Below are 15,770 nucleotides of genomic sequence, written 5' to 3'. Positions count from 1 at the left end.
TCTCAGTTGAAGCTTATCCACCCTTCTTGCACACAAAAGCTTTTCTGAAGGTAGGAAATTGTAAAACATAACCTCTACCTGTCCTTTTGAAAGCTGTTAATATTACTAAATACTAATAATGATCTTTGGGAATGACAGATTTCATAATTCTATAAATCCAAATGAGGAATAAAATGATCCATGCCTATTCAGGAATCCAGAATTTTCTGGGGCTTAAAATTCCCTGAAAAGCAGAATGAGAAGTGCCTTTTTTAAAAATTTCTTGCTTTGTTTATTTATTTAATTCTCTTTCCCCATACTGCTTTTGTTTATCATCATCATCATCATCATCATCATCATCATCATTATTATTATCATTATTGTCTTTTTAGGGCCACACCTGTGGCATATGGAGGTTCCCAAGATAGGGGTTGAACTGGAGCTGTAGCTGCTGGCCTACAGCACACCCACAGCAATGTGGGACCTGAACTGCATCTGCAACCTACACCACAGCACACAGCAACACTGGATCCTTAACCAAGGCAGGAATCAGAACAGTGTCTTCATGGATGATAGTCAGATTCATTTCCTCTAAGCCACAATGGGAACATCCTGTTTTAAGTTTTTAAATTGAAGTATATTTTATGTGCAATATTGTCCATAATGCATTTAGGAAGTAAAATTTATTTCAGTGCCAGTCATGGGACTAGAACTGCAGTAGTAGACCTGTTGTATAGACCATGATTGCACTTAATCCATAAGGCACCATGGGCTGTATAATGCCCTACTCTTTTATGTACTACCAATAAGAAATTTTAGGAGTTCTCTTATGACAGAGCAGGTTAAGGATCTGGTATAGTCCCTGCAGTGGCTTAGCTCACAGCTGTGGCAGGAGTTTGATCACTGGTCCTGGAAATTCCACCTGCTGCAGGTGCAGCCAGAAAACAAACAAACAAAAAACAAAACCCAAAGAAATTAAGAAATGCTGCCAACTCACAGATCTAGAGAACAACCTGGTGGGTACCAGAGGGCAAGGGAAGGGGAGAGCCAATATAGGGTAAGAGGACTAACAGGCACAAATTGTTAGGTTTAAAATAAGTTATAAGAATATGTTGTACAACAACAATATTGCTGATATTTTATAATAAGTATAAATGGAGAATAGACTTTATAATCTGCAAATCTATATATGGTATCAGTGTACACGTATAACATATATTTATATTAACTCTACACAATTTAAAACACATAAAATGGAGTTCCTGTCATGGTGCAGTGGTTAATGAACCTGACTAGAAACCATGAGGATATGGGTTTGATCTTTGGCCCCACTAAGTAAGTTGAGGATCCCTTGTTGCTGTGGCTGTGGCATAAGGGGTCAGCCACAGCTCCCATTTGACCCCTAGCCTGGGAACCTCCATACACCACAAGTGGGGCCCTAAAAAAAGACAAAAAGACAAAACAACAACAACAAAACAAACAAAAAGGCAGAAACCTCAGACAAAAGACATCAGGATAATTAAAACAATAGAAAAACTGAGAAATGATAAAAAATATACTGCTGCCAATTATAGTTCTAAGACATTGTGAATTATTAATTGTATTCCAAAGTCAGAGATGCTTTATTCAGATTTTGTTGATGGGGAAATGGAGGCACAGAAAGGCTAAATGACAGTTGAGAAGTGACAGAGTTCAAGTAGAATTCAAACCCAAGTGGAGCTGAATTTCTAGGTCATGTTCTTTGTCTTCGGAGATGTAGTTCTTTCATTAATGTGCTTGCTGAGTGATAACAGCTAAGAAGTATTGCTCTTTCTTCAGAAGCAAAGTAAGTATTTCTCTTAAAGGGATAGGAACAGCATGTTACTGAATGTTTACTTCATTGTATGTTTTGAAATAGTACAGTGCAATGTCCTAAAAAGCCCACTCATTTTGATAGGACTGCTCTGCATCTGGCCTGTGCCAGTGGCCATCCAGCAGTGGTGACTCTACTAGTAGAGTGGAAATGCCAGCTTAACCTCTGTGACAATGAGAACAGGACAGCGCTGATAAAGGTATGTAGTGGCCAACCATGTTACCAGGAAATGCATTTGATTCATGACTTAGAGTGAAAATGTGTTTATCTCCTTTCAGTCTAAGGCTTTGGTGAAACTCGTGGAATGTTTCCTTTGAATTCTCAGAACTTACCACCTGTTTCTTGGCATAATTACTGACAGGCTGTCCAGTGCCAGCAAGAAGAATGTACCAGTATTCTGCTGGAACATGGTGCCGACCCAAATCTTGAGGATGCCAGTGGCCACACGGCCCTCCACTATGCTGTCTTTGGTCAGAATATCTCCATTGCAGCAAAGCTGCTTTCATACAATGCTAACATTGAAGCAAGAGACAAGGTATGGCTCAACTAACTTCATTTTCTTAAATACAAGTGGTTGTGGGGTTTGACATACACGTATTTTATTTATTATAGAAATAATAATTATTATTATACTGAGTACTATGCATCAGGCCCTGTTCTCTGGGAAACCACATCAGAGGCTAGAGAAAGGTGGTGCCCACAGAAAGGGCAGAGCTAGGTCTCCCAGCCACCCTTGACCCTTGACCACAGAAGGAAAAACTTCCCCTTAGGTGGGAAGGCTCAGCCTCCACCCATTCACTGGGTCATCATGTAACAGTTAGGAGATGGATGCAGAAATCTGCATTTCAGGCTGCTCTTAAAGCATCAGTCTGGTCCCCCTTGAGCCCTTAGGACTGTTTGGTTTGCAGTCAGAGGCCAGCCCTTCCAGGTGGGGCCTGGGTTCCCTGTGTGCTCTCCTCCGCTGAGATCTTCACATACTCAGATCACTGACTTTGCCTCCTGAAGCATTTAGGAATTGACAATTCCTCTTGGACAGTTTCTTCTCATAGAAATTTGAAGATTGTAATGCCTGTCTATATTAATTTATAGTTGAGTTTTTATTTTACAATAATCTCTCAAGAATGGGAAGTTAGAACTTATACATTGTTGTTTGTTTTTTTGTTTGCTTGCTTGCTTGCTTGTTTGGGGACATATGGAAGTTCCTGGGCCAGGGATGGAAACTGAGCTGCAGCTGTAACCTAGATCATAGCTGCAGCAATGCAGGATCCCTAACATTCTGTGCTAAGCTGGGGATGGAACCCTCCCAGTCTCAGAGAAAGCACCTGATCCTTAACCCTCTGGGCCACAGCAGGAGCTCCATCAGCTGCTTTTAAGAACTCTCTTTCTTTACCTATACATGTAAAGAATCAATTCCAGTTGGAATATCTAGCAACCTTAGGAGGTTAATCATGGCAGTCATTGGCTAGGTTAGGCATACTGCAGACAGCATTAGATCATTCTCCTCAGCATAGTTCCTTAAAAAATGCAATTGATTTAAGGGAGTTATTATCTTGGAGTATTGTTTAGAGTCCTGGTAGAGCAAGAAAATAACTACATTTATGGTCAACCTGAAAAATACTGTGAGAGAAGCAAAATGCTCAGAACTGGTAACTATTGGAAATGAGTTTTGGAGATTGAGACTTTGCAGCTAATCTTTCAAGGAGGTAGAGGAGGAGCATTTTAAAGAGAAGGAGCACCTAGAAGGAAGGGGGTGCTTTTTATGGACATTCTGTAGTATCCATTTAAGTTCAGAGACTCTTTTATGTGTTTTAAATTCCATTTAGAAATGTGTCCTCTTGTACACTATAAATTGTTTTTGCTGTTTTACAGGATGACCTTACACCACTTTTACTTGCTGTCAGTGAAAACAAACAGAAAATGGTGGAATTTTTATTAAGGAAACAAGCAAACATACATGTAGTTGATAAGATGAAAAGGTACAGTAGTTCATTCTGAAGGAAAAAAGTGTGGTGCTGTTCTAGAGTGGTAAGAGAAAGATGAAATTAATAGGTATAACTTATCCTCAACACGTCATCAGTAGGGAAACAAAGCAATTATTCTGACTGGGTAGCATGAAAATCACTAGATCACAGGATATTTGTTTTCCTTTATCATATCCACTAAGGTCATTTTCAACCTGTGTTTTTGGTGTCAGATGATCTTATAAGAACTGAGGGATTTTGTATTAGTCTTATAATGTTTGGATTCTAATTTTTAATTTACACAGTATTAAATTTCTGAATGCATTTGTAATACTATTTTAACCTCTACTTTGTATATATTTCTCCTTAATAGATGAATATGAAACATAAAGGAGTTGGTTTTGACTTTTTCAATTTTTTTGACCACACCTGTGGCATGCGATGTTCAGATCCAGGCATTGAATCACCACAGCTATAACCAGAGCCATAGCAGTGACAGTGCCCAATTCTTAAGCTGCCAAGACACAGGGGAACTCCTGAATTTGTCATTGGAATGAATCTTTGCTTTAAATTGCTTTCTTTGAAGAATAGTGGTGATATTACATTATACTAACTGCCTGTTAATCCCTACTACCAGATATTATGGACTCATCACTTTTATCAATTTTATTTCTAGTATAATTTGGTGTTTTAATTTTTTTAAATTTTTAATTGATTAATTTAAAAGGAGGAAAGATAGCTTTGATTGAATAAACATTTCCCTTAATGAAAACATCATAGGTGAGTAATACAGGGGGAAGAGATGGGCTTTAGATTCAGACTGGTTTTAAGTACTAACCTTCCTACTTGTTAGGTGTATGACCTTGGGAGCCATACTTACTGTCAAGGGACATGTTTCTTGATAAGCAAAGGGAGGATAGTAATATATCCTTCAAGCATGGATATTTATAAGAAAGATTCTATGTCCTGTTTTTAATTTAGTGTACAACACATTATTAGCAGCATCATCAGCAGTAACCATGATTGTTTTCATTGGGATTATTATTATTACTATTACAATTATTACTATTGTTTCAAGCCTGCAAATAGCTTTTCCTTAGCCTGACCTCTAGCTGATTCTGAAGCAAAAGGTATGAGTAAGGAAGAAATGGGAAATACTTCCTTTAAATACTCACTCACTTCAGATAAGTGACCTCAGCATAATTTATTGTCTACCAATGACTTTAAAGTAGCCACTTCTCTTACATGCTACTCCAGTGGGACAGAAGACTTGTTTTTTGGCCCTTCATTCTAGCTTTGGATGTAATTTACAAAGATGAATCCTTGCCTTGAGCATGTAAATGGTCAATTGTACATGGATGGGCAAGATATCAACTTGATAAAGCATATCAAAATGGCTGCTTAATTCAGTTAACTAGAGTTCTGAAGCTTGAAGCTCTCTCTCTGTATTTTAGAACAGCCCTCATATTGCTGTAAATTATGCCTCATCAAGTGTATTCAGGCTTCGTCTTGAGCAAGGCATTGATATCTTTTCTCAAGATCTCTATGGACGGAATGCAGAAGACTATGCTGTTATCAAGGGTCATCATATGTGTTTGCATTAAAGTACCATTTATATCCCTAAACCTAGATGAAAAATCACTTACCAGTTCCTTGTTATGTGACAGGCGAGCATTCATAGTTTGATGCAGGTGGCTTGGGAACACCTTGGAGATACTCCCCGTCATCAGCTGGACACCAGGCCAAAGGCCAGACTAGTTTGATGTGGCCTGGGCACAGAATTCTTGATTCCAGTGCTTTTAAGGCCTTTATCCTTAGGATGCTAACATTGTCTGTTTCATTCCAAGTGTAACCCCTATGCATGGAGCACAGAGTGCCCTATCTCTGATTTTTCTAACTAGCTATTTGGGTCTGAAGCATTTCATTTAAGCAGAAAATCCCATTTTTTTTTGTTCCCTTGGGGACTTCCTTCCCTACTCTCCCACTTGACTTTTCCAAGAACCTAAGTGATTCCCTGAGATCAAAGACACAGTCCTCCTACACAGTCATTAGGAGGGAAAAAAGTGATGTTCTGATCATTCCATTGTTTCCATTGATTCCATTACTGCAACATTGCTACGAAAACTGGCCTTCACAGGGTCTCCTTGGCAGCTGAATATCTGGAGTCTAGATGTTGTTCTGTAAAGACCTTAATTAAAATCATTTTAAAGGAAAAGAAAAAGGAAACCAGTCCTGCAGTCAGGTCATGATGGATCTATTCTCCCAGGATGCCCGTGTTGACCCAGGATCCTCTAGCTTCATGGTTACTCACCTTTAGGCTGAAAAGCAACACTGTTTTCAGTTCTCCCACATAGGCTCATGGCTCAGTCTCTGTTCCACAGCATTGGCACAAAGTCTGGCAGCTTGGCCTCCTACCTTTAACCATGCACACCCTGCACCCTGCTGCCCAAGCTTTATGTGGAGTGCACATCATAGCCCAGATCTTCACAAGGAGCTATTCTTGGAGGCTTTTGATTGTCTTTTCTCCTAGCAGATGTTAGTGGGGACCATTTTAGGCTGTCAGAGAGATTCCAGTGATGCTGCAGGGAGACATCCGACTTTCCTTTCTCCTTTAGTACCAGACATGAACCTTAAGGCTGCATTCTATCCTGTGGAGCAGTCTTCTTAGGTTGTGGAAGGACCCATGTCATCCTTCCTAGACTAGTAGGTGCCAGCTGGCCTAAGAGTCCATAGTTAAGCTCGGCCCCTCCAGTCATGTTTTCCACTGTCCTCAAAATCTTCCAGGTGCTTTCCATAGGTGTCAACCTTCAACATACTATCACATTCTCATTCCTAAGGACACCATTCAACAGAAATCTCTGTTGAATGGGGTTAGTTGGCATTAGCAGAGGGAAGCCCTGGCCATGACTCATCAGTGCCCAGACTACGAGTAGGGTTATGTCTTCCATGTAAATTGGAGATGACCATGGAGCTGAAGCATCATTTCTAATACAGACCTGCTAGTTCAGAGTTTGAGTAGATAGAGAAGGAAACCGTAGTGGTCCAAGCCATGTCCTGACTTCTATTAGGTTTCTGCTCTTGGTGCAATTAGCTACAATAATGGGGGACCACGATGTTCTCTAATTTAATGAGGCCATATATTTATAGATAAATCCACGTACAAATTATCTCATAGCTGAGATTCCCTAAATGGAAAACCACAAAGAGAGAACAGCTACTCACCATAATTAGAAACATTTTTTTTCTGAAACCTGCAATGTTGGAATATTATACCTATGAAAAAACACAGATTGGGTTTTTCTTCGGGATTCCAAGATAGCTCTAGTGATAAAGTTCAAGAAGGAATGATTCTATTCTTTTGGTCTCTCTGTGACCATTTTGGGGGGTATATTATCTCCTCAAACATTCCCAATGCCCTTGTGAATTTAAGCAGTGAGACTCCTGTGTCATAGAAGAAGACTTTGAGCTAAAGAGATGCAACTTTTCCAGGAACAAATAACTATCAGTTACAGAGCTAGGATTTCTCAGTTGCAGATACTTTCCATATGTCAAGCTTTCCCTAGTTAATTTATGGCACTTTCCTGCCCTCAATTCAATGACTACTTCACTGTGCTTTATTTTATTCTGTAATTATATGCTAAGTAAAATATTTGTAAAACATACAAATTTGAAGTATATGGGACAGCTCAAGTTTTGAAATTGGCTCTGATATTGTCAGACATTGAAGAATTTAATATATATGGTAACTGGTTTTTACATGAATATTAAATAGTAATATTATTTACCATATTCTTTTGTACATAGGAATCACCACCTGATTTTGGAGTATAAACGAGAAAAGAGACCTAAAACTCCTTCTCGAGGTAGTAACCTAGGTAAGACTGCTGCTGACAGTGAATTACTTTTAGTGATCTTACCATAGAGAAAGTAAGAGTGAAGATGTTTTGATAATGAAAGAACAATGAAAAGAACCTTGTATAAATTGCTTCTGGGTTTTTTTTTAGTTAATTAAATTCTTAATAGTTTAGAATCCAGAATTGTTTAAGAAATAAATTTACATAATTTAATATCAGAGACAGTGTTGTTGAAAAGAAATGAATGCATTTAGCTATGGAGCTTAAAATCCTGTAAATAAGAAAAAATGGGGTTTTTTTTGTTTGTTTCTTTGAAGGCCACACCTGAAGCATAAGGATGTTCCCAGGCTAGGGATCAAATCAGAGTTGAAGCTTCTGGCCCACACCACAGCCACAACAATACCAGATCTGAGCAGCATCTGTGACCTATGCTGCAGCTTGGGGCAACACCTGATCCATAACCCACTGAGCAAGTCTAGGGATGGAACTCACATCCCCACAGAGACAACACTGTCTCCTTAGCCTGCTGAGCCACAAGAGGATCACCCAGGGATTGAAACAAACCTGGAGCTGCAGAAATGCCAGACTCTATAACCCAGTGTGCCAGGCCTCAAGTTGAGTCTGCACTTTAGTAGTGACACAAGCTGATGCTAAATAAAAAAGAATTCTATGTTAGTGTGTTACATTTCCTGTATAATCACATCACAACAAATTGGTCTTGTTATAGAAATCACCCTTTAATTTTTACAACAAATGGATTACATTTCATAGATGAGTATTAGTCATTGTATGGTGATTAGTCTCCCTACAAAAGTTACCTTCTTGGACTTCCCATGTGGCTCACAACAAAAAAAAAGTTACCTTCTTTAAAACTGGGAACTTAGCAATTGATTCCTGGTAGTATAAACAAATGACAAAAAAACAAAAACTGCAGAACTGAGCCAGTGCTCAGCATACCAATAAGATATTATTTTTTAAAGTTACCCGCCAATAGTACAGAAGTTGGAAAAACAATGCCTGGCCAAGAAGTGCTGGTTATTTTGCATACTGTTACACCCAGCCAAGAGGTCTCGCTTTTACCAACTTCATTCCTCATGAGTCCAAAGAGAGTGAGACGGAGTGACTTCATCGGAACCAGATATTTCCTTCTGTTTGTTGGATAAATGTCATGAAACTGTAATTTTGTGTGAACAAGATTCTTCTTTGCCATTCATTAAAGGACTATCCTAACAATTCCTCAAGTAGCCCAACTTGGGACTCATCCAAATCTAAAAAAAGCAGAAAAAAACCTCATGTGGTCAAAAGCACTACCATTCCCTGGATGTAGCACCTGGCACAGGGAACCATCTGAACTGTATGGGGACACCTAGTATTCCTCTGTCAGTCAAAGAACTTCCACATGCTGATGTTACAAGTTATTGGAGATAGAAAGATGGTGGATGTCCTTCAAGTTGCTGATCATAGAGTTGTCCCTGCTTAATGTCTGTATTTTTCTAGGCAGGATTTTCAAAGAAAACATTTTTATTTCTTTGTTAATTGATCCCTTAACAAATATCTGTCAAGTGTCTAGCAGGTATTAAGCACTATTCTGATGCTCTTGAATGCAATCATTTGAAACCCTGCTCTCCAAAACCTTGTTCTTATCATTGCCATTTTTATTCTTTACCATACTTGATCTATGATTACTGTTTCCCAAAGCTACCTGGAGTTGATCACTGTCCAGATTTTTCCATTGTTATTACTGGTGTTGGATAAGTACCAGCTATTTTAAGACCATGGTGAGGAAATGAGTTATTATACAGTGGGTAGTCTTTAAGGTAAGCATGCAGAGTGAGGAGAAATTGGGCAGGTAGAGAGGCAGAAGGCCAGTGTTTGGTAGAACCATCTCTTAGGATTACATGTCTGGCAGGAAGAACAGCTGTGCAAAGCTTTAGATGGACCAGTGAGCTCAGCAGGATTTATAAGCAGCTCTGTTCCACTGGGGCACAAAGGGTGCTGTGGGAATAGTTAGGAAAGAAGACTTGAGGAGAAGCTAGAGGAAAGTAGGAGAGGCTCTTAACTCCACAAGGGAACAATGTGAAGGTCTCTTGGAGACAATCTGAGACACATTATGCAGGGACCCCCCTCATGGAATTTGAATACCAGCCAATTACAAAAATGTGTCTCTGGAGAGGTCCCTGGTGGCTCTGTGAGTTGAGGATCTGGCATTGTCACTGCCATGGCCCTGGGTACAGCTGTGACACAGGTTAGATACCTGGGCTGGAGAACTGGTCACATCTACCAAGGTCCTTTTTACTCTTTTGTGACTGCAACAGGTGCCCCATGCAGGGGCAGGGAATGTGGTCTGGCCTGGTGAGCACACCTACCACTGTTTGTCCGGAGTTGGTCAAATCCTGGAGGCCAAGGGTGAAAAAATTCTTGTCTTTCTTCCCTGTTTTTTGTACACTCTTCTAGATCAACCCTGGAATGAAATCCGGCAGCATCAGAGGCAAGCCATTGTCAGACCCCTGACTCTGACAGGAAGTCACCATGGCATGTTTTGATGGGAGTTTCTCATTTTGATCAGAAGCCATTTAGAGACTAGCAGTGTGGGAAAAGTGACATCTCATATATCTCATTGCAGAAAACTAAGATAATGCCACAGAGAAAATAGAAGGTGATATGCTGAATATCCTAGTTCTCAGTAGTTTGGAAATTTGGGTGATACCAGTAAAAAGTCAGTATGTGACTGTTTCTGTCACTCTTGATTCTCTTTTAAGTTGCCTTCTAATATCTCCACTTTTATTCCTGCCTTCTGAATCTCAACCCTAATGACAATTGTCTTGGGCTCTACTACTATTAGAACACATTTCTAACATAACTTATGATTGACAAATGGGTCCAGTTCTTTTAACGTAATTGGCTACCTATCCTAAATTTTTCTTGTATTCCATTAATTTCCTGTGCTAAACTGCTTTACAACTGTACCACAGTGATAGGGTTGCTGATGATGATCACTCATAATTTTAAAGTGTCTCCTGAATTGTCAAATACGAATTAAGTCTTACCTGGCATAGTTTTAATGTGGAATACATTTAAAGGATTGTATTTTTTTCAGAAAGCTGAAACCTGTGGTTTAACCAGAATATACTTTCCCTTTTCCCTTCTAAGAGAGTTTAAGAGTACTATTGATTTTTAATGATCAAGTCTACTATTTTTGAGATGGAGCGGATAACTCACCGTTCATCTCACCCTTCATCTAGGATGCAATTTTTTTTAGCTTTTTAACTTTTCTGGTCAACACCTGCCCTTAATGGGTGTTCCAAGTACTTAGTTTCATAAGAAATTAAGAAAAATAAAGAAATAAAAAGAACTCTATAATCAAAAGTACATTATTTTATTCTTATGCTAGTTATATGGTTTCAATTATCCCAGTTCATTGAAGATACCTGACTTTTTCTTTTGCAATTCAAATACACTATTTTTTTTTATTTTCCCACTATACAGCAGGAGGATCTAGTTATCTTTACATGTATACATTACAATTACATTTTTCCCCACCGTTTGTTCTGTTGCAACATGAGTATCTAGACAAAGTTCTCAATGCTATTCAGCAGAATCTCCTTGTAAATCTATTCTAAACTGTGTCCGATAAGCCCAACCTCTCCATCCCTCCCACTGCCTCCCTCTCCCATCAGGCAGCCACAAGTCTTTTCTCCAAGTCCATGATTTTCTTTTCTGAGGAGGTGTTCATTTGTGCTGGATATTAGATTCCAGTTATAAGTGATATCATATGGTATTTATCTTTGTCTTTATGGCTCATTTCACTCATTGTGAGAGTCTCTAGCTCCATCCATGTTGCTGCAAATGGCATGATGTCATTCTTTTTGATGGCTGAGTAGTATTCCATTGCGTATATAGACCACCTCTTCCGAATCCAATCATCTGTTGATGGACATTTGGGTTGTTTCCATGTCCTGGCTATTGTGAATAGTGCTGCAATGAACATGCGGGTGCATGTGTCTCTTTTAAGTAGAGTTTTGTCCGGATAGATGCCCAAGAGTGGGATTGTGGGGTCATATGGAAGTTCTATGGATAGATTTCTAAGGTATCTCCAAACTGTTCTCCATAGTGGCTGTACCAGTTGACATTCCCACCAGCAGTGCAGGAGAGTTCCCTTTTCTCCACAGCCCCTCCAGCACTTGTTATTGGTGGACTTCTTAATGATGGCCATTCTGACTGGTGGGAGGTGTTATCTCATGGTAGTTGTGATTGGCATTTCTCTTATAATCAGTGATGTTGAGCATTTTCTCATGTGTTTGCTGGCCATCTGTATATCTTCTTTGGAGAAATGTCTATTCAGGTCTTTTGCCCATTTTTCCATTGGTTGATTGGCTTTTTTGCTGTTGGGTTGTATAAGTTGTTTATATATTCTAGAGATAAAGCCCTTGTCCGTTGCATTATTTGAAACTATTTTCTCCCACTCTGTAAGTTGTCTTTTTGTTTTCTTTTGGGTTTCCTTTGCTGTGCAAAAGCTTTTCAGTTTGATGAGGTCCCATGGGTTTATTTTTGCTCTAATTTCTATTGCCTTGGGAGACTGACCTGAGAAAATATTCATGATGTTGATGTCAGAGAGTGTTTTGCCTATGTTTTCTTCTAGGAGTTTGATGGTGTCCTGTCCTATATTTAAGTCTTTCAGCCATTTGGCGTTTATTTTGGTGCATGGTGTGAGGGTGTGTTCTAGTTTCATTGCTTTGCATGCAGCTGTCCAGGTTTCCCAGCAATGCTTGCTGAATAGACTGTCTTTTTCCCATTTGATGTTCTTGCCTTCCTTGTCAAAGATTAATTGACCATAGGTGTCAGGGTTTATTTCTGGATTCTCTATTCTGTTCCATTTGTCTGTCTGTCTATTTCGATGCCAGTACCACACGGTTGTGACGACTGTGGTTTGTAGTATTTCTTGAAGTCTGGGAGAGCGATGCCTCCTGCTTGGTTTTTGTTTCTCAGGATTGCTTTGGCGATTCTGGGTCTTTTGTGGTTCCATATAAATGTTTGGATTGTTTGTTCTAGTTCTGTGGAAAATGTCATGGGTAATTTGATAGGGATTGCATTGAATCTGTAGATTGCTTTGGGTAGGATGGCCATGTTTACAATACTGATTTTCCCAATCCAGGAACATGGAATATCTTTCCATTTCTTTACATCCTCTTTGATTTCTTTGATTAACGTTTTATAGTTCTCTGCATATAGGTCCTTTACCTCCTTGGCCAGGTGTATTCCGAGGTATTTGATTTTGTGAGGTGCAATTTTAAAAGGTATCGTATTTTTGTATTCCTTTTCTAATATTTCATTGCTGGTATACAGAAATGCCACTGACTTCTGAATGTTCATCTTAAATCCTGCTACTTTGCTGAATTTATGAATCAGTTCAAGGAGTTTTGGGGTTGAGTCCTTAGGGTTTTCTATGTAGAGTATCATGTCATCTGCATACAGGGACAGTTTGATCTCTTCTCTTCCTATATGGATGCCTTTTATTTCTTTGGTTTGTCTAATTGCTGTGGCTAGGACTTCCAAAACGATGTTGAAGAGCAGTGGTGAGAGTGGGCATCCCTGTCTTGTTCCAGATTTGAGGGAGAAGGCTTTCAGTTTTTCCCCATTGAGGATTATATTTGCTGTGGGTTTATCATAAATGGCTTGGATTATATTCAGGAATGTTCCCTCTATACCCACTTTGGCGAGGGTCTTGATCATGAATGGATGTTGGACTTTGTCAAATGCTTTTTCTGCGTCTATTGAGATGATCATATGATTTTTGACTTTTCTTTTGTTAATGTGGTGTATGATGTTGATTGATTTGCATATGTTGAACCATCCTTGTGAACCTGGGATGAACCCAACCTGGTCATGCTGTATAATTTTTTTTGGTATGTTGTTGGATTCGGTTGGCTAAGATTTTGTTGAGAATTTTTGCATCTATATTCATCAAAGATAATGGGCGATAGTTTTCTTTTTTGGTGATATCTCTGTCTGGTTTTGGAATGAGGGTGATGGTGGCATCATAGAATGTCTTTGGGAGAATTCTATCCTCTTCAAACTTTTGAAAAAGTTTAAGGAGGATGGGCACCAATTCCTCTTTATATGTTTGATAGAATTCACCTGTGAAGCCATCTGGTCCTGGACTTTTATTTGTAGGGAGTGATTTTATGACCTCTTCAATTTCATTTCTAGTGATGGGTCTGTTCCGTTGGTCTGTTTCTTCTTGATTCAGTTTTGGCAGGCTGTAAGATTCTAGAAAATTGTCCATTTCTTCCAGATTGTCAAACTTGTTGCCGTAGAGTTGTTCATAGTATTCTCTTATGGTTTTTTGTATTTCTGCAGTATCACTTGTGATTTCTCCTTCTTCATTTATAATTTTGGTTATTTGGATTCTTTCTCTCCTCTTTTTAGTGAGTCTGGCCAGGGGTTTGTCCATTTTGTTCACCTTTTCAAAGAGCCAGCTCTTGGTTTTATTAATTTTCTCTATTGTTTTTTGAGTCTCTATTTTATTGATTTCTTCTTTGATCTTTATCATTTCCTTCCTTCTGCTGACTTTAGGACTTTTTTGTTCTTCTTTTTCTAATTCATTTAGGTGGAGGGTTAGGTTGTCCATTTGGGATCTTTCTTCTTGTTGGAGAAAGGCCTGTATTGCAATAAATTTCCCTCTGAGCACTGCTTTCGCAGCATCCCATAGATTTTGAGCGATTGTGTCTTCATTATCATTTGTTTCAAGGTAGTTTTTAATTTCCTTCTTGATTTCCTCATTGACCCATTGGTTTTTTTTAGTATCATGTTGTTTAGTCTCCATGCAGTAGGTTTTTTCTCTTTCCTTTTCCCATGGTTGATTTCTAGTTTCATGGCATTGTGGTCAGAGCAGAAGATACTTGAGATAATTTCTATGCTCCTAAATTTACTGAGATTCGCTTTGTGTCCCAATATGTGGTCGATTCTTGAGAATGTTCCATGAGCATTTGAGAAGAATGTGTATTCTGATTTTTTTGGATGTAGTGTCCTGAAGTATCAATTAAGTCTAACTTGTCTATCATTTCCTTTAGGATCTCTGTTGCTTTATTGGTTTTCTGTCTAGAGGATCTGTCCATTGATGTGAGGGGGGTATTAAGGTCTCCTACTATGATTGCATTCTCATCAATATCTCCCTTTATGTCTGTTAATATTTGTTGTATGTATCTGGGTGCTCCTGTATTTGGGGCATATATGTTGACGATAGTAACATCCTCTCCTTGGATGGATCCTTTAATCATTAAGTAGTGTCCTTCTTTGTCTTTCTTTATGTCTTTTGTTTTAAAGTCTATTTTGTCTGATATGAGCGTTGCGACTCCTGCTTTTTTGCCATGTCTATTGGCGTGAATTATTTTTCCCCACCCTTTCACTTTCAATCTATATGTATCCTTTGTCCTAAGGTGAGTTTCTTGTAGGCAGCAGATTGAAGGTTTTTGCCGTTTTATCCACTGAGCCACTCTGTGTCTTTTGATTGGGGCATTCATTCCATTGACATTGAAGGTGATAATTGATAGATGATTATTTATTGCCATTTTGAACCTCGTGTTCCAGTTGATTCTATGCTTCTCCATTCTTCCTTTTTTTTTTTTTTGTTTGGATTGTCTCCAGTTATTATCTGCCTGAGTGTTTTTTTTTTTTTTCATTTTTCGCGAATGCAATGTTTGGTTTTGGCTTGTGGTTGCCCTGTTTTTTAAGTATGCTAACCCCTTCCCATAATTGTGTGTTTTAGCCTGATGGTCCTGTAAGTTCAAACCCTTCATTACTATATTAAAATTAAGAAGAGAAACATACAAACAAACAAACAAAAAGGGTTATTTATTTCCTAACATCCCTTGCCCACATTTTATGGTTTTGATGACTCTTTTTTATTTTTTTTCTTTTTAATTTTATTTTGTTTGAAGCATGCTCATGATTAAATCTGTATGCTGGCTTATTTGAGTGACTGCTCTCTGATTGTGGTTTCCTCAGTCCTAGTTCTTCCTCTTCTTCTTCTTTTTTTCTTTTCTTTTTTCTTCCCTTTCCTTCCTTTCTTTTTGGTTTAGAGAAGCCCTTTTAGTATTTCTTTTAGCCTGGGTTTTGTGTTGCTGT

At 38.8% G+C, this 15,770-nt stretch overlaps 1 protein-coding gene across 1 annotated transcript in view; it reads left to right on the top strand.

Moving 5' to 3' along the window:
* Positions 1 to 15,770, top strand: part of LOC125121911 (ankyrin repeat domain-containing protein 26-like) — a 382,269-nt gene that overhangs the window by 197,100 nt on the left and 169,399 nt on the right. Inside the window, 4 exon segments of the mRNA XM_047770216.1 lie at positions 1,916 to 2,030; positions 2,193 to 2,366; positions 3,701 to 3,807; positions 7,597 to 7,667. Of these exon segments, the coding sequence (XP_047626172.1) occupies positions 1,916 to 2,030; positions 2,193 to 2,366; positions 3,701 to 3,807; positions 7,597 to 7,667 (467 nt within the window).

This window comes from Phacochoerus africanus, chromosome 3 (genome assembly GCF_016906955.1).
Source record: "Phacochoerus africanus isolate WHEZ1 chromosome 3, ROS_Pafr_v1, whole genome shotgun sequence".
NCBI lineage: Eukaryota > Metazoa > Chordata > Mammalia > Artiodactyla > Suidae > Phacochoerus > Phacochoerus africanus.
Note: the sequence above shows the minus strand (reverse complement) of the source record. Positions and strands in the feature narration are given on the sequence as shown.